The sequence below is a fragment of the Spinacia oleracea genome, chromosome 4, assembly GCF_020520425.1.
Source record: "Spinacia oleracea cultivar Varoflay chromosome 4, BTI_SOV_V1, whole genome shotgun sequence".
NCBI classification, from domain to species: domain Eukaryota; kingdom Viridiplantae; phylum Streptophyta; class Magnoliopsida; order Caryophyllales; family Amaranthaceae; genus Spinacia; species Spinacia oleracea.
The window spans coordinates 7,442,129-7,462,598 of NC_079490.1; the positions used below are offsets into that span (position 1 = coordinate 7,442,129).

A 20,470-nucleotide genomic window follows, 5' to 3' on the forward strand; every position below is an offset into this window, starting at 1 on the left:
AAATATTTTGAGATATCTATCTATATATTATACTAAAAGAGAGAAAATCAAAAGGAGGGTAATAAATCCAAGGAAAAAGTGATTTTCTTGAAAAAAGTGAATTTCTTCCTTGAATTTATCATTTGCCGTAAAATAGTACCAGAATCTTAATTATAGAAAATAAAATGATATTGTACCCTAATAAGTAATTAGGATATGCAATATAATATTTCTATCGAATATTTCTTGGCATATTAAAGAAACTAATATTGTATCATAATTACAATACTTCGCATGCAATATATTTTTTCTATCAACAATTTCTTGGCAAATTTGTAGACTTATAATATACTTGGCCAATGGAAATATTCCTTTTATTCAATAGTTCCTTAATCTAAACAATGTAAGAGATTTTTAGTTTCATTTTATATTTTAAGCCTCTCTGTCTTTGATCATTTGATGGGTAATATATTTGCCTTTATTTTACATTGCAATTTAATGAAAAAAAATTTCCCGCAATTTCGGATAACGAAATCGATGTGGAGCTATGTCGCTCTCTGATTTGCCTCTCTTATACTTGATTCGATCTAAAATAAAATAATCCACTATCTCTTAGGATACCTATTTTCTATTAAATTAAAATATATAAGCTTACAATAACTTATCGCATAAAACTCCATAAAAAGACCATTGAAATGATTAAATTTTGACGGAGAGAGTACATGTTATAATGTTTTGTTTACTACTCCATTATTCTAATAAGACATTGGAATGGTACAAGACTCTGTAATATAATTTTAAAATTCAAAACTCTATTACCAAAAAATAAAAAGAGGTTGAGTCCAGGGTTAGCTTTTAGGCGAGTGTGTTGTACGTGGATACACGGGTAGTGATAGATCGGGGATTAGTTATATCTTTTACCCTTTAAGAAAGATATTGTGAGGGGTGAGTACATTTTCTATCGTGGGAGACAGGGATAGGGATGAGAATTTTAGACACGGAATGAGGAAATAACAAAGTTATCCCTCATTAATTTTAATTAGGAGAATATCTATAAGGTATATTTGTCCAAATTATAGTGTAATCATATCAGACAACCAAATTGTGAATATAGTTTTAAATTCAGATCTCTCTTAACAAAAAATAATGTCGGGTCAAGCCGTCTAGGACTAGGTTTGACACATGTGATTAGTGGGGATGAAATAATTTTTTCTATGTATCTGTATTTGTTTTTTTTTCTTTTAATAAATAAGACACTAAATGGGGCAATAACAAATTTATCTATCATTAATTTTAATTAGGAGAATATCTATAACCTATACGTGTCCAAAGTATAATGTAATCAGATAACCCAATTATACTCATAGAGTTTTAAAATTCAAAACCCTCTTATCAAAAAATGATGTCGGGTCCAGTCGTTTAGGGATTGGTTTGAGGCGGGTGTGGATACACGGACGGGTGATGAACCGGGGTTAATTTTTTTTTCCGCCCTCGAGGCGGGGAATAGGATGGGGATGAGTATCGTACCTAACGTGGTGGGGTATCGGATATGTGTTAAATGATTGGGTCATGATGTAGATGATAGAGGAGTATTAAGTAGGTATGCTTATGGAAGTAAAAAGCTGATGATAACAAATTTATGTTTGACATGGGATATGAAAGGAAGAACGTAAATTTATCTATGTACCCTTATTTTATTTTGTTTTTAATTAGTTAAATAAATAAGACACGGAATGGGGCAGTAACAAATCTATTCATCATTATTCTTAATAAGAAGATTATTTATAAGCTCTATTTTTATGATAATTGTCTATAGCTATAGTTTTGATATGCAAATTTAATATTCATATCATAAATCGTGCATCGCACGGGTACTATACTAGTTTTTGTTCTAATTTATGGGTTGAATTTTTGTTGATTTCTGGGTTGATTTTTTTGTTGTTTTTTTTTTTTTTTTAATTTCTGGGTTTGAATTTTTATTCGAATTTCCAGATTGAATTTTTTCGATTTTTTTTGATTTTTTTTGTTGATCGTTGTTCGAATTCCGGTAAACAAATTTGTGGTGAGAAAATCTGATTTATTTTATTAATAATAATACAATATCTCCCCTTTACACTAATTATTTATTGTTTTCTCTCTCCTTCTTTTATTCCAATCACTTACACACAATCATTTCTCTTACACCCAATCATTACACTTATACCCATACAAACCAAGATTCTATTTTTCTTAAAAACCCAACTTGATTCCATATGGATACAACATTTAGAAATGGAGGGAGTATCTGATTGCAACTTGTTGAACATGACCATATTTGATTAAAGATAGTAAAAATTTAGAAATTAAACTTATAGGAACGAACTGGAATTTATTGACGTGATAGACTCCGATACCAATTTATTTGTACATATTTTGAAATTGTTGAACCAGAAACTTGTTTTATTAAGATGAAGAGAATGCATCATTTTTACTTGTCACCACTCTGTTGCCGGTTTAATGTTTTTTTTGAAGGGGTTGTGGTTAATGAAATTAATATTATTTTGATGTACAATTTAACTAATTATTTTGCCTTTATTATCCCTAAAACTTATTTTGCCTTTATTAAACTAAAACTAATTTATCTATCTATATATTATACTAAAGCACAGTTGAGTTTTCCTCTAAAACCTCACATTTTTTTAATTTAATGTTTATTTTATAAGTAGAACTGTACAACAAAAATACTTATTGTGGGCTAAATTTCAAAGTGTCCATATCTTTTTATTGTTTTACCCAATAATCGAACAAGTTAAACTCACTTTTCCAAAAAAATTCACTCGTGTATGCATTTTAACTTTTCAACAATGATCCACATATTTGGTCTAATAGAAAACCTTTATTAAAATATTTCTACACACTCCACACCAACTAATTACTTCTTAATATTTTTACAAAGATTTTTGTTTTAACGGTGCATGGTACGGATGCTAACCAAATTCATTAAGAGAATAATAATACGACATAAAACCATGATCGTTGTAGATGAGATCTGAAATATTCTATTTTGACTGAACTTTAATATTTGGGAACTTTATACTTTGCGACTTTTTTTGTCTGAAATAAAGCGAACGAAACATGGTCGTTTATCCAAATCGACGGTTCAACATGGTCGCTAAAACTAGGGCTGTCAAAAAAGTGACCCGATTCGAAAAACCGACCGAAATCGAGCGACATCTGTACCGAATATATCCGAGAAGTAGAGGCTCTTGAAACCGATCCGAACCGATCCGACATTTATCCGAAGTCCGATTTGACTCGTGAATCAAAGGCGCGAACCCAATCCGCTAACAACCCGAGGAGACTCGTAACCCAATTAGTATCCGACCAGTTTCAACCGAACCGAACCCGCATCCAACCCAATAGCAATCCGAAAACCGATTTTTTCCGATAACAACTGCAATCGACCCGACCCCATAAAACCCGATATCCGGTTTAACCCGCATTGTTGTAGACCCGATCTGAAGAACCCGAAACCGACTTTAAACCGAATTTTGGATGTATATATGTGTCAATGTGTCTTGATAAGTATAAAGATTAATTTTGGACGAAGGGAGTAGAATACTAGAATTCTAAAAAAATCATTATTTGGCATGAAATATTATAATAATAAAGTGATCCGAATTTGATGGTGAACTCGAGAGTTACTCGATCCATAAAACAAAAGAATATAAGCCAACCCGATTTTTAGCTCGAACCGTAAACCGCAAACTCAATCCGTGATTGACCCGGTGAGGTACGACCGATCCGAACTTGACCCAAACCCGAGACTCATCCGATATTCTGGTCTAGAAATGACCCGTTCCCGCAGTAAACCGGTTAAAGTAGTAACCGAATCCGACATTCACCCGAACCCGAGACTTATCCGATCCGGACATGACCCGTACCCGCAGTAAACCGGTCATAATAGCAACTGTATCCGACATACACACCTGAACCAAATAGACCCGAACCACATTAAACTTAAAACCCGAACCGGTTCAAACCGAACCCGAGATTTAACTGAAACGAAATTATCCGAACCGAATCCGACTCGAATCCAAAACAATATATTACGGTATTACCTGACTTCATCCGAACCTAAAGTTATCCGAACAGATCCAAATTGACCAGGATAAAAACATTGCCCGGTATTATCCGATTTCGACAAGACCCGAACAATTTATAACCGATCCAAAACTGATCCGATGAACGAATTCGACACCCCTAGCTAAAACCCCCATTCTCTGGGCTCATATCCTCAGGCCCAGGAACATAATTCAGGCTCATGCATAACAAAATATCCCTAATTGCTATACCCAGTTACAGCCAAGATGGCTGTACCCCCTGCCCAAAACGACGCGCAGCGTCGTTTGGGTAAAATACCCAGGTACAACCAACTTGGCTGTACCCCCTGCCATTGTTAGGCGCGTGGAACCCACGCGCGGGTAAGCAAATATTGTGGCACGTGATGGGAATAAATTTCGCGCAAGAATCGCCTATAAATACAAAAAAAAAGAGGAAAATCATTTCGAAAACCTTTCAAATTCTCAGCACGCAAAAAATTTTCTCTCTCCTCTGCCCACTCTTCTACTTCGTTGTTTTCTCTCTCTTAAAACCGCCATTAAACTTCCTGCAACCACCTCAATCAACTTTCTCTCTCTTCAAACCGCTACTAATCTTCATTATTAAAGCTGAATTTCCACAAAATATCAAGAGAAGAAATCTGTGACTTCTTTTTACTGAAAAAAAGAGAAAAATGGATGTTCGTGACGAAATTGACATGAACAAGCTTCAAAATCCACCGAAAAGCAAAAAGTAAGTAATTACAATTGATTCTGATGTTTCGATTTTATTTTCGAACTAAAATGAAATCTAATTTTGCTTATTTTCGTTCTATTTCAGAAAAACGAAGATGCCGAAAGAAAAAAAGAAAACGTATGTAATTTAATTTCAGATTTCGAACATGCAACTGTTTTATTACTTAAATATTTGTTTAATTCAGTTATTTTCAGTATTTTTCTTTATAATGTTCAAATAATTTCATTATAATGGTCAATTTTTTGGTTTATGATGTTAGCAAACCCTAACTTCTGATTTTTTGGCTATAGGACTGGAAGATCTAGTGAAGAGCAAAAAATCGGGAATGCAAAGCAACCAGACATGAAGGAGTAAGTTATTTTAAGTTTTCGTAGATAAATTCATTTTAATTTACATATGTTCAATCAATTTTATGTTAATGTTCAATCGTTTTTAATTTAATGTTCATTTTCGTTGCGTGATGATTTAACCAAACCCTAACTATTGGTTTTTTGATCACAGAACTGGAAAATACGAAATTGAGAAGGAAATTGAAGCTGAAAAGCAAATAGACACATTCCAGTAAGTAATTTTTATGTTTTTGAATATCTATTTCTATTTAATTTGCGAATGTGCCGTTTTTGACATTTGATACAATACAAATACAAATTAATGATACATTGTTCATATTCATAGAGATTTAACAATAATCTTATTGATGATTAAAATTTGGATTGGGAATGTCAATTAATTTAAATATTATTATAATAATGTAAATGTGATGAACTTTTGTTGAGTTTTTCTAATCTTATGTTAGATGTTCAATTTATGTGTAAAATGTTCATATTGTTTAAGCTAGATATTCATTTTGGTCCACTGAGTTTTGTTCATTCCTCTGTAAAATAAATTAAGTCTTGAGAACTCATGATAACTATCTTATGCAAAATGTTCAATTGATTATAGCAGAATATTCAATATCTTTTTGGAAAATGATCATATATTCCAAACTGGATATCCTTTTTGGTCTACTGAGATTTTCTTTAGGAATACTGAATTATTTCGAATGTTATATATATAATTGAAATGATTTGAACATTTGTTCATTCATATGTCCAAAAACTAAATCCAGAAATCATGGTAACTGTCTGTCTCCAAAATGTTCAATATATTTTGATAAAATATTCATTTTCTTTTTATAAAATATTCAATATATTTTGATAGTTCATTTTCTTTTTATAAAATGTTCAATTTTTTTTTCTGGAATATATTTTGTTACAGAGTTTTGTTTTGGAATATACTATGAATTATTTCTAGTATTATATTCATAATGGAAATGTTCTTTGTACTAATATTCAATTTTTCTACAGTAAAATTTTAAATCTACACTCATCTGCGAAAAATGTTCAATTTATTTTGCTAAAATATTCAATTCTTTTTAATAAAATGTTCGTTTACTCTGATATACTAAGTTTGGTTTAGAAATCTTCAATTATTTCAACTACTATATTCATAATTTCAATGTTTGAACTTTTGTTCATTTCTTCAGTCCTTTTTATTATTAAAACTCATGATAACTGTTTTTATGTTAAATGTTCATTTTGTTTTCATAAAATATTCATTTCTTCAAACTGAATTTTGCTCTGGACACTCATTAGTTATACATTTATAAAATCTAGAGAACAACCACAAAGGTTAATACTCAAATTTAAGCGAAGACCAACTAAATCCCAGCCAGAGGTTCAGAAAGTATTAAGGTATAAGATAATATCATTTTTTTATTAAATTTGAATGATTTTTAATATTATATAATATAATGTGTGCATTAACATCATATTAATAAAAAATACAGTGAAGGAGATGGGAAGGCATGTACAACTTCTGAGACAGAAGTTCAAAAACCATTGAGGTATAATATAATGTCCATTTTTTTACTACATTATGCATGTAATATAAATGTTCTTTTTCTTAAAGTTATTTGTTCAATTGTGTATGGCTTAATATTCATTCATAAATTGAAAGTTTATCTCATCTGCGTTTATGAATTATGTTCAAAAAATTTCCTCCTTGTGTTCAAAGTTTTTATGAATTATGATCAAAAAATTTACTTATTATGTTTAAAGCTTCTCCTATATGTTCAAAGCTTTTCTCCATTGTTCGTTCAAATTTTTTAACCTTTATGTTCAAAGTTTTTAGTCATATGTTCAAAGCCTTTCTTTCTGTTTATATCTCAGTCAAACTATTTGGTTATATGTTCAAAGCTTTTCTCCATTTTGTTCAAAGTTTTTAGTCAAATGTTCAAATTTACCTATTATGTTTAAAACTTTTCTCCATTTTGTTCAAAGTTTATTACCTTTATGTTCAAAGTTTTTACCCTAATGTTCAAGTTTTTAGTCATGGGTTCAAATTTCACAGTATAATATAATGTCCATTTTTAGCTTTTTAAATAATTTTTTATTAATTTTATATAAAATGACTTGTACGTTTACACCTTACTATTCAAATTACAGTGAAGGAGATAAGAAATCTTCATCAAAATCACAGCCTGAAGTTCAAAAAACATCAAGGTAAAAATTAATATGAATTTTCAATTTAGTTGAATCGTTCATAATTTTTATATAAAATAGCATGTATATTAAAAATATATTATTCAAATAACAGTGAAATAGAATGTCCATTGCTTAATTAGGTGTTGTTCAATGTACTTAAATAAAATGGTAATTACGAACATAGGTAATATTCAAAATCATTAAATAAAATGTTCATTATAAATTATAAATAATGATAAAATACTTGAATTAAATGTTCATTGTAACATAGGTAATGATCAATAACTCTTAATAGAAAGTTCAATATAATACAATACAATGTTCATTATCTAAATAAAAAATATTCAATATATTTCAATGCAATGTTCATTACTAATATACGTAACATTCAAAGTCATTCAATAAAATGTTCATTATTGTTGTAGACAATGTTCAATTTCCTTGAACTGAATATTCATATATTTGTTAAGAATGTTATAAGTAAACAATGAACAATATTTTCTTTTGGGACAGAACAATTCAAAAATTCATAACATAATATGTATTTTATCAAAATATATAATGTTCATAAGATCTGAGCTAAAAATTCATTAACATTATATACATTGATAATAAATAAAATTATGAATAAAAATCGAACAAAAAATAACGTACAATTGCAAAAAAATAAGAAAATCTGCAGAAAACAAAAACAAAGAAACAAATCAAAATCGAAATATCCAGCGAAAACACGAAAAATAACAAAATTCTAAACACATTTTATCCAAAATCAAAATATAAAATCGAAAACAATCAAAACCAAAAACATTGAAATCAAAACAAATAAATGAAAATAATAAAAATATAAACTTACGTTCTGACTTCAATGTACTTAAAATTCCAGAATTAGATTCGAAAAGAGCTTCAGAATTTTCCATAACTGCGAGCTCCATGGAAACAGAGGAGAGAGAAAATAGGAGAGAAAAAATCGAAATAAACCCTAAGAACAAGATATATCGCAACTTGAAGAAGAAGAAACAAAAAAAAAAAGAGTTAGAAAACTTAGGAAACTCAGGAAGGGGATAAAGATATGCTGAACGACGTCGTTTTCGGGGATACAGCCAGCGCTGGCTGTACCCGCATCACACGACGTCGTTTGATTAGGGGTACAGCCAGCTTGGCTGTACCCGAGGGCAGCCAAAAAATTGCGCATAACAAATTAACAATGGCGAACAAAGCTTGTAATCTTCAATTAAGAACCATGTAACCACAAGTCCAAAATCTATAAATTAGCTTTATTTCAAAAACATAAAATCCTATTATGAAATCTTACTTCTTTCTTAAAAATAATTATCTCAAAATTCTATCTCCTTCAAATTTCCACACCTTGAAACCCAGATCATATCATCGAATTCCATGGCAATTAACTCCAACCCATCTCAATTCTCTCCTAAATGCTGCAACCCAGAACAACAAATGCTTCAAACAAGCTACCCAAATTCATACCCAGATCATAATCAATCGCTATACTACCTTCCCTTTCCTCCTTAATAATCTCCTAAATTTGTATGCTAATTCTGGGCAAATTATTAAAAGTTTAATCTTGTTTTCGAATATTGAAGATTGTTGTAAAAATGTTATTACTTGGACTTCCCTAATTACTAATTTATCTCGTAATAATATCCCCAATAAAGCATTAACATTGTTTAATCAAATGAGGGTTTCTGGGGTTAACCCTAATCAGTTTACTTTTTCTGCAATTTTACCTGCTTGTGCTAATTTGAAGAACCCTTTTCACGGGGTTCAAATGCATAGTTTGATTTGGAAACATGGGTTTGATATTCATGTTTTTGTTGGGAGTGCATTAGTGAATATGTATGCAAAATGTTGTGATATGTTGTGTGCACAGAAGGTGTTTGATGAAATGCCTGAGAGAAACCTTGTTTCTTGGAACTCTATGATTGTTGGATTTTTAGACAACGAGGTTTATGATCATGCGCTTTTGATTTTCAAAGAGGTTCTTAGGGAGACATCTATAACTCCTAATGAAGTTAGTGCGTCGAGTGCCTTGACTGCTTGTGCTAACATGGATGATGGTTTGGATGTTGGGAAGCAAGTCCATGGCATTGTGTTTAAGTGCGGATTAATAACTTTAGCATATGTGAAGAATTCTCTTATGGATATGTATTGGAAGTGTGGATCGTTTGAAGATGCTGTTACATTGTTTAAGAGTATTGCTGAAAAGGATGTAGTTACATGGAATGTGTTGATGTTAGGAGTTCACAAAAATAATGACTTTGAAGAAGCTTTTAAATATTTTGTGCTCATGAGAAGCCAAGGCGTATCGCCTGATGAGGCATCATACTCTACTGCTCTAAATGCTTGTGCCAGTCTTGCGGCTCTGAATCAGGGTATGCTTATACATAATCTGATCTTGAAAAGTGGGTTTGAGAAAGATATGTCAGTAGCTAGTTCGTTGATCGCAATGTATGCCAAATGTGGAAGCTTGGTAGATGCTCAAAGGGTGTTTTATGCAATAAATAACCCAAATGTTGTATGTTGGACAGTGATGATTTCAGCTTTCCAGCAATATGGATGCTCAAACCAAGCAATCGAATTGTTCGAGAACATGTTGCATCAGGGAATAAAGCCTGATTATCGAACTTTTGTATGTGTACTTTCTGCATGTGCTCATACTGGTAAAGTGGAAGAGGGATTTGCTTACTTCAATTCAGTGGAATCAGTCCACAACATGAACCTTGGTCATGAACACTACGCTTGCATGGTTGATTTACTGAGCCGTGCAGGTCGTTTGGAAGAAGCGAAGAGGTTTATAGAATCAATGCCTGTGAGTATGAACCCAGGTCCATCTGTTTGGGGAGCATTGCTCGGTGCTTGTAGAAATCATGGAAATCTTGAAATTGGCAAAGAAGCAGCTGAAAAGCTTTTCCTGATTGAACCCAGAAACCCAGGAAATTATGTGATTCTTGCTAACATTTACACACGTAAAGGAAAATTACAAGAGGCCGATGAAATTAGGAGACGAATGGGAGTTCAAGGTTTGAGAAAGGAGCATGGATGTAGCTGGATAGACGTTAACAACACCACCTTTGTATTTACTGCAAATGATAAGTCACATCCAAGAACACATGAAATCTATACTCTACTAAGAAAGTTCAAGGAACAATTGAAGAAAAGAGGCTATCTTTCTGATACCAACTTTGCTGCAAATAACACAGAGGAGAGTTTGTGGCATCACAGTGAGAAACTAGCACTTGCATTAGGGCTACTGGCCCTTCCTGTTGGGGCACCGATTAGGATAAAAAAGAATATGAGAACTTGTGGAGATTGTCATACAGTTATGAAGTATGCTTCTGAAATCTTCAACAGAGAGATCATTGTTAGAGATGTTAATAGGTTTCACCATTTTTCTGCTGGCAATTGTTCCTGTAAAGATTATTGGTGAATTAGATTACTCATACTCGGATTCAACCAAAACATCGTCGATCAAGGAGGTTCTTCCTACCCTTTATCTCTTTTATCTTTGTGTCCAATTGTTCATTCATTTATGTATGTGTATCCTGTAATTTTATTAGTATATGCATATTGTTCAAAGATGGTCAGAATAACATTTCATTTTATTCTCATATTTTAATGTTTCATTGCACATTTGGGATAACAAGGAGCTGCCAGGCTGCCACCACTATATTACTTATCTCTAATTTGAGGCTAACCAAATACAGAGTATCTAAACAGACCCAGATACTTGTCGTGTACGGCATCAATCTTCCACCTTGTGTGTGTAAAATGAGGTTTTATGGTTTGAATAACTTTAAAGATATTCTAGGTGTAGTATGAAATGAAATCATCATGGTGCATTATTACTTTTTTTTTTGGTTTGCTGCTGATATCATTTAGGTTGACCTTGGAACTTGGAACTTGGAAGGAAGTTGGCCTAATCTGCTGAGCTTTTTTTCTGGTAAGAGTTGTTAGTGCATTCCTTATCTTGATAACTTCGTCATTTATATGTATTGATTTATCACAGACTCACAGATAATTGTACATAGAAAATTGTCATTATGGAATACTGGGGTAGGGGTCGGACATACTTTTTCATGTACCAATCTTGGTGAAAAATTCAATTAACAATTTCATTTGGATATTGAATAACCGAGATGAGATAAAATCCTACAAGTAACTAGCTAGGTAGCCACTAGATATGTCTGTTGTGCAGTGGACCAAGTATTGGACATGGGCTTTGTGTTTTAGTTGATGTCTTGTGTGATCCAAATTTGGCCTCCTTATCATTTTTAACATGTGGGACAATTTGCTTATGATTGTTATCATGAATTATTTGAAGTGATTTCTTTTAGTGAAATGAATAATGTTTCAAGATTTCTTTTGGACGAAATTATTTGCCTGAAAAATGTTTAATTAATTGATTAATACATTAGTTTCATTAGTATACCAATAAAATCAGGAGCAATATCATGTGAACAATGATTTCTATTGTTTTGCATTTTTGCCTTTTCTAATCTTTTGTTTTTATGGTTTTGATCTCTCTTAATGAGGGAATTAGAAGATTTTCTTTTCATGGAAACATTAAATAAACTGCATAACTGTATTAGGACTTAGGAGCTATGTTACTTGGACTCAGGTACCAGTGTCGGACACGGGTAAGTGTCCAAGTGTCCGCCTCGACTAAATTGTGAAAATTTTCCAGGATTTAAGTCAAAAATGAAGTGTCGGAGTAGTACCCATGTCGGAGTGTCGAGGCTCCGACACGGGTACTTGAGGTAAAATGAAGAGTCGGAGTAACATAGCTAAGGAGTTGGAACTTGGAAGTATTGCATTTGTTTGGAAGATTAGAAGGCAATAAATTTGAAACATGGATTGTTCCTTCACCCAAATTTCACTTATCTTTTCTGAACTTATTAGCCCTAAACTTATATTATCTGAAATTATAGTCCCGCTGATCTTATCTGAACTTATTAGGCCTGGACTTTTCTTATCTGAACTTATTAGACATGAACTTATTTGACCTAAATCAAGTGAAAATAACGTGAAGAAACTAGTTTCTTGAACTTATTAGAACTTCCTCCGTATTAATCATGAACTCATATTACGTGAACTTACTAGATTTGAAATAAGTGAAAATAAGGTGAGGAGAAAAGAGTCTTATTAGTATGTAGTAATCACTTAATATGTAGTTTCACAAAAGGTAAACACGCGCCCTCATGAGAATACGTGTCAGGGGTAAGGATACATACATATGAATCACCAAGGTTTATGCTGATGGTGTGATACAGTAATACAGGCTTGCTGGTTGCTGTTATTGATTCACAGAATCAATTTGCTGCTTTCAGTTGGTTTTGTATTGATTAAAAAGATCAAAATTTTGGAGCACTGGCCTTCACAACTTGGTGGTGGACCAAATTTATACACTGTAGATGATAAAAGGAGGCAGTATGGGCAAAACTCAAAACCTGGCAAGTGATAGCTGACCCTTTTAGTGGTTCCCTTTGTTGTGCAAGAGGGTCTGTTGGCAGGAATTGACAATCATTTCACATGGCTGAATATCTTGTCCCAACTCCATGTATTCTGCCTGATTTTTTTCTGTTCTCGATATTTGTGCTACTGTGTAGCTGTTGCAATCATTTGGCCTTCATTGTTTTCCCTTTTTCTTAAAGGTGGTTGGCTAAATATTTACTGTAATTTTAACCTTTATTTACCTTGTACAAGTTGCAGTTTTGTTGCAGCACATCAGGACTTTCAGGAGGAGGGTAAATCACCTGATCAAACACTTCCTATTACGTACTAGTGTACTACTACTACAAGGTAAATAATCTCACTCCAAAGTGAAAACTGAAAACTTTATGTACATTAATTGAAAATGACTAGTCGTTCGTGTTATTGTCGTGGCGTCGTGTTGTCTTTTCGCGTGTATTAATTTCTCTGAAAAATGTTACAACCCCACGAGTCCTACACTCCTATGGACTTCTAATCTAAAGTGCAGTAATTTGATCGATTTTTGCCGTGTTGATGCTCTTAGGCTCCGTTTGGTATGGTGTAAAAACATTTTCGTGGAAAACGATTTTCCTCTTTTCAATCATTTTACGTTGTTTTGTTTGAAAAACAATTTTCCATAACTCCCTCAAGGTGGAATAACCTTTTCCATTTGAAAGGGAGGGAAATCACTTTTCCACCTTTCCAGGCTTACCTCCCTCTCTCTTCTTCTCCTCAATTTTCACCATCTTCTCCCATATTCTTTTAAGGAACCAAACAAATTAATGAAAACTAGTTTGGAAATTGGAATTGCGTTTTCCCTTGGAAAATGTTTTACATAAAAAATCATTTTACACTAAAAACATTTTACATCAAACCAAACAGAGAGTCTTTCCATTGATGGAACAGAACAAACGATTCACTCCTACTCGTCCCCACATCTTGATTTCATGTCAATTTTGGATCTATAACGACATTAAATTAGTTATTCATCAACCCTTTTCACCCATCTGCAGATTTGCAAACCAGTGTATACTTAAAAAGTGAGTCGAGTCTGACCTAGTTGTACCAAGCCTATCACGGGGTCTCGGTCCATTGGATCGGTCTAGTTGTGACAAGTGAAACTTATGATCTTCTTTATGACTAAATCTCACTTCAAAAAAGTTACACTCATTATACATGTACATCATGTAAAGTTCCTAAGTAGTGGTGGGTTGATCTGGGTAGCAATTACTCCACACAATTTATAATTGGGGGTAGTCAACACGAGCTTCCTGTGGACCAGACAACAGGTTGTTTATTATTATTCTGGCATCTGGGAACTTGGAAGTTGATCTTTTGAGCATAAATTTTAAAGATACCATTATTTTTTTTGTGACCAAAAATATGTAGGCATTATATGATGACATACTTTAGTTTATTAGTATTATCAATATGTAGGCTTTCCAGGTTATTTGGCAGTAGTATTCATGTTTGCAGGTTTGCAGGAGGCACAAATATGATCTGCAGAATGTAGTTACTGCATAAATATCAGCTGCAGAATATAGTTAGGTAATTAAGAATCTATATGCCCTTATAACTAATTTATCTCTTAATCCAAAACACGACCTTATTTACCCCCGAAAAATGATCATGAGACGCGAGCTGTCACGTGTTCACATTTTCCCCGATGCTATCGCACAACGTATCCAAGACAACTTCTTATACTTGTGTGCCTATACTAATGCAAGTTAATATATATCATTTTGGGTTATGCCTATTCTAATGCATGTTTCTTGGTGCAGGTTAATATATATCATTCCGTGGCATGCCTATACTAATGCATGTTTCTTGTGCAAGTTAATATGTAATATTCCATGTTATGCCTATACGAATGCATGTTTCTTGGTGCAAGTTAATATATATCATTTCGTGTTATGTCTATTCTAACGCATGGTTCTTGGTGCAGGTTAATATATATCATTATGTGTCATTTCTTCTACTATAGTGTTGAACGATGTTTGTTGCGCATATAGAGTAGGCTGACCTGGATCAAGCCACGGGGATTCAGGCGTATAGCTGGCGGTCAAAGGCATATCTATGACACAGCGCGTTCCCATATTTTTCTCAATTGGGCGTTCTTGTCGTATATAAAAGGAAATAAATAAATAAAAGGAGGATAAGTAGAACAAATAAGCAAGGGAGATATTAAGTTAGGTGAGTGCCCTTATCCCTTAGGGAATTTATTCTTATATACAAGTAGTTAACAATATCTCTACCCTAGATTAACCATTTAACCCTCTACTATTATCTCCCACGTTTTTTTTTTGTATCATTATTGCCAATTTGTCACAGTTGCTGCTCATGTTGTTGCTTTGTGATTTTGGATTTTTTTGTCATTTAACACTTTAAAAAAATTAATTTTTGTAATTAAACACCTTACTTATTTTTTATTATATTTAAGGCAAATTTGCCAAAAAGGACCTTTTATAACTCAAATTTTGCGAGAAAGGACCTTATATAATTTTTTTTGTGAGAACACACCTTAAAGTAATTTTTTTTGCGAGAAAGGACCTAAGGAAAGTTTTCGGCATTGACTGAGCTTTTCCGGCCATTGACTTGCACGTGAGCAGCACGTGTGGCTTACGTTGGCTAAAGACATTGATTTTCCCGAGTCTTGAATTTTCAAACTTGATTTTATTTCGATTTTTTTTTTTCCAACTTTAGGTTTTAAAGCTTGAATTTTGGAGGAAAATTGGGTGTGATTAGCAATATAAAGTCACACGTGCTTCTCACGTGCAAGTCAATGGCCGAAAAAGCTCAGTCAATGCCGAAAATTTACTTTTGGTTGTCTTTCGCAAAAAAAAAGTTACATTAAGATGTGATTTCACAAAATAAAATTATGTAAGATCCTTTCTTGCAAAAAAAATTACATTAAGGTGTAATTTCGCAAAAAAAATTATATAAGGTCCTTTCTCATAAAATTTGGGTTATAAAAGGTCGTTTTTAACAAATTTCCCTATATTTAAACACCTTAAAAATCTAAAAATTTATAAATCAACACCGTTTAACGATTTCCATAAGAAAAAAACGTTGATTTTTAATCATGCTATAACTTCCAAAGCATAATTTGATGGTAGAAGGAGTTGTTTACCATCATATCATGCCTTGGGAACTTTCCCAAATTCTTATATGAGACTGTCCTCACCATCAACTGATGGTGAGACCAGTTCACACTTGTGAATTTAGGTATGTTACTTCTATAGTTTAGACATGTTACTTTTTTTATAATTTTAGAGGAGGTACTTTTTTTAGTTTAGATATGTTACTTTTTATAGTTTATACATGTTACTTTTTTTATACCTTTTTAGTTTAGGTATGTTACTTCTATAGTTTAGACATGTTACTTTTTTTTATATAATTTTAGAGGAAATACTTTTTTTTAATTTAGGTATGTTACTTCTATAGTTTATACATGTTACTTTTTTTATACGGAGTAGTTTTAGGGGAGATACCTTTTTAGTTTAGGTATGTTACTTCTATAGTTTAGCCATTTTACTTTTTTTTTTAAATAATTTTAGAGGAGGTATTTTTTTTAGTTTAGGTATGTTACTTCTATAGTTTAGACATGTTACTTTTTTTTTTTATAATTTTAGATGAGGTACTTTTTTAGTTTAGGTATGTTACTTCTATAGTTTAGACATATTACTTTTTTTTATACGGAATAGTTTTAGGGGAGGTATATTTTTAGTTTAGGTATGTTACTTCTATAGTTTAGACATGTTACTTTTTTATATATATAATTTTAGAGGAGGTACTTTTTTAGTTTAGGTATGTTACTTCTATAGTTTAGACCTGTTACTTTTTTTTTATAGTTTTAGAGGAGGTACGCTATTGGTTTCGTGCTCGTCACACCATCAAGTTGATGGTGTGACTGGTCTCACAGGAGACGCGCTGGGGAACTTTAGCATAGTTAAAAACTAATGTTTTTTCTAATAAAAATTGTCAAGTGGTGTTGATTTCTAAATGTTTTTGTTTTTTTAAGGTGTTTAAAAACAATAAAAAAATAAATAAAATGTTAAATTACAAAAACTAGTTTTTTTAAAGTGTTAAATGACAAAAAATCATTTTTTCGAGGCAGAGTAATTTTGAAGGCATGGAACATACTCAACAATAGTTACAATACTACTCCATACGTACGAAGTATGGTTTAACGCCGCTATACCGTTTGTCGTCCCAATTAATAAAGAAATTTATAACGTATAACATTTGGAATTATGTGAAAGAATTACTACGTGATTTAACATCGCTACACCATTTATCGTCCCAATTAATAATATATTTTCAGGATGAACATTTCAACAGATTAAACCGACATAAGTTGGTAGAGTTGTGGAGAACTCACTTTTCAATTCGTGGACCATGGTACACAGTGAGCATGGTGCACCAAAAGAACATATGTATATAAACAAAAAAACATAACATTACGACAAAAGAACACGCGCTATAATATTTCAGTTTTTTCACCATGCTCACTCTACACCTTAGTCCACCTTCTAAATTGCGCTCACTTTGAGGTCACAAGGTCGAGCCTCATCAACTGCAAAATGCTAGCTCAAGCGAAGATGTGCTCAGCTATGCTGGTTAACCTGCTAGATGCTGTTTTAATAGGGTCCCTTCTTCTTACCTATAAAAAAAAATTCAACAGATTAAGGATACTACGTACAATGTATAACATTTGCAGGAATTATGTAAAGAATTACTACGTGGTTTAACAACGATATACCATTTATCGTCCTGATCAATAATATATTTCCAGATTAATTGGAGATTTCAGCGGATAAAGAACGCCATCCTTAGACCTTAAGTATCAACAATTCAACATTGTTTTTTTTTGTTTAATTCCTCATATTGCTTTTTTTTTTTTTTTTGGGTCACAAGGTTGTTTTATGAGTGGTCCGTCTATGCATCAATGAATCAATGCATGTGTTGGAATTTCTTTTCAAAAAAGAGATTTGTGAAATCTTGAAAATCTTGGTGATAAGATATGATGATAGATTGACAGACCAATATTTCTTAGGTTAGATTAGTAGTAACATACTCATAATTCATGAATTACATATTGCTAAACCTTACCTCAAATTAAATCCTTTGTTTTGGTTTCAAAGGTTATATAAACCGAAAGCATAACTCAAATAAATTGTTGATACTCCACACAAAAAAATTAGTACAAATTTTAGTTTTCCCGTACAATTGAAGGACTTTCAAAACCAAGTTCATATGTTAGTTAAGAAACAAAAAATGTGTATACAGAATTCCTCTGTCAATTTAATGACACGACTCACAAGACATGCAGTATATAGACGTATGGAGTGGATTATGTCTTTGCTCCCAATGAATATTGAAGTGCTTCATGTTAACTTTGACATGTCATCTCATGTAATTTTCTTGATCATGAAAAAATGTTAGTTATGGATTTTGAACTTATGACCTCTCATTTGGTAAACCCATATTTTAACCACTATGCCAGATTGCCAGAACTCATTTTTGATATTCCTTATACATTCAAAATCATATTAACTCAATATAATTAGAAAAATGGTCTGAATAATTTTTTAATAGTCTAACATCACTAATTCAAAATCATATTAACTCAATATAATTAGAAAAATGGTATGAGTAATTTTTCAATAGTCTCACATCACTAATTCAAAATCATATTAACTCAATATAATTATTCATTAACTCATATTCAAAATCATATTAACTCAATATAATTAGTCATTACTTTTACAAGTTACTAATCCTTACATGATAAAATTTATTAAAGCATACTCAAAGCAAGATATATTGTAATGTAAAAATTAAATTAGACTCAAAACGAGTTATATAATAATCTAATTGATCAATATTTCTGCTATTCGGGGCATTGCCCGGGACAACACCATCTTTCAGCACAGATGATGATGGTCTGAACTCTGAAGTTAGAGGAGACAGAGTAAGATGAAGATTTAGGATTTACCAATTTGCGTTATAATAATCGAAGATGTTGGTGGTATGGAGGAGAGAGAAAGTAAGAGGAATATATAGTTCATAGAAAATGTGACGGTGATTGTGGTTTCCAAGGTGGATTTTTTTTGAGGAGTTTAGGAAATGAAGGCATGGATGTCATATGTATTGTTGTTAGAGGTAGGAAAAACAAAATTCAGAGGGTAACCAATTTGTTAGTTTTTAGCTTTAAGTTGTCTTCATTATATTGTTGAAAATACATGAAGTCATGAATTCTTTTTTTGCCTTTAACTCAGTAATATTAGTAGTAATTGTACGTAATATTTAAAAGTAACACCATTAAAATATAAAAATAACATTTATTACTATTAATAGTAATTGTGTCTAATATTTAAAAGTAACACCGGTAACATACAAAAAGTAACCCTATAAAATATTAAAGTAATATTCTAATATTTTAAGTGAATAAGTAGCTTGTTAAAAAAAAGTAACTCTTTTGAAACTATACTAGTAACTAAAATTATAAATAGATATAACCAATTACAATAAGAAGTAACCTTTAGTAACATTAGTAGTAATTGTATCTATATTTAAAAGTAACATCATTAACGTACAAAAAGTAACCATAGTAAAATATTAGAGTAACATTCTAATGTTCTAAGTGACTTAGTAGCTCGAATAAAAGTAACTTTTCTAAAACTATAAAAAGTAACTAAAAGTATTCATAGAAGTAACCCTTCGCAATATTAGTAGTAACTATGGTTATTGAAGTAACCAATTACAAATAGAAGTAATCTGTAGTTGTAATACCTTGTATTTTTCTATATTTATAAATATATTTTATTATATTTATAAAGCATTTTTATGATTTTTAGAATTTAAATCGCATTTAAATATTATCTAAATGTATTTTTAATTAATTAGAATATTTATTATTTTAATTAATTACAAAACGAATTTATTATTTCAAGTTGGAAATTTAATTTGGTTTCAAAAGTAAAACGGTTTTAAATTAATCTAGCCCAATCCAACTCCAAGCTCAAGTCCAAACAAATTAAGCAAGCCCATCTTATGTTTAATAAACCCTAGCCCATCTTGGAGTTTCCTAAGCCTATAAATATAGGTGTGATCAACCTCTAAATCTCTCACTATTATTCATTAAACCTCATTAAACATAAAAGTAAAACCCTAACCCTAAATTCCTCTTTCTTTTGTCGAACTTCTTTTTGGAAGTTTTTCTCCTATCCCCGTTCGTTTTCAGACAAAAGTTTCTTCTTCGGAGTTGTAGATCCCAACAATTTCTTGAATTTTTCTTCAAAAATTGATTGATTTTGAGTTATAGATTAGGATTTATGAGCGTTCTAATATCCTGCAGCAGTAATTCTTCTTTTTTCTCTCTCTCCCTCTGTTCGTCGTTGTTGCGTCGCTGCGTGACCCTCGTCGCCTAGCCCTCACTCGCGTCGCCTCTCCTTGCTCGTGCCCTCGCCGAGAATTGTTGTCCCTTCCGTGCTTGCACCGCATGCAACACACACACCAACGTGTGTTGTGTGTGTACTATATTCCGTATATTTTGATCCTTTGCGACCAACCACATTCAAATCGCGATTGTACCGTGCTATATAACGGTTTGTGTTGACCCACAGGGTTTTGATGATGAC

The 20,470-nt window shown here is 32.0% G+C and overlaps 1 protein-coding gene across 3 annotated transcripts; it reads left to right on the top strand.

The window, feature by feature from the left end:
• The first annotated feature begins 7,492 nt into the window (after window positions 1-7,492).
• On the top strand, window positions 7,493-15,626 carry LOC110787271 (pentatricopeptide repeat-containing protein At5g40410, mitochondrial). 3 transcript variants are annotated; one of them, XR_008918738.1, is made up of 4 exons: window positions 7,493-10,834; window positions 11,238-11,298; window positions 13,062-13,157; window positions 14,304-15,626. XR_008918738.1 is itself a non-coding variant. In XM_021991882.2 (1 exon), exon 1 carries the CDS (start codon window positions 8,641-8,643, stop codon window positions 10,783-10,785), a length of 2,145 nt encoding a protein of 714 aa, XP_021847574.2. In that variant the 5' UTR covers window positions 7,493-8,640; the 3' UTR covers window positions 10,786-10,858. The 3 variants fall into 3 exon arrangements, 1 of the variants encoding a protein (XP_021847574.2); XR_008918737.1 differs by having other exon boundaries at window positions 13,068-13,157; XM_021991882.2 differs by lacking the exons at window positions 11,238-11,298; window positions 13,062-13,157; window positions 14,304-15,626 and having other exon boundaries at window positions 7,493-10,858.
• The last annotated feature ends 4,844 nt before the right edge of the window (window positions 15,627-20,470 follow it).

Bases quoted from the DNA above. Each gene is read 5' to 3' on its own strand.
- LOC110787271 (XM_021991882.2), top strand. From the start codon at position 8,641: ATGAAATCTTACTTCTTTCTTAAAAATAATTATCTCAAAATTCTATCT.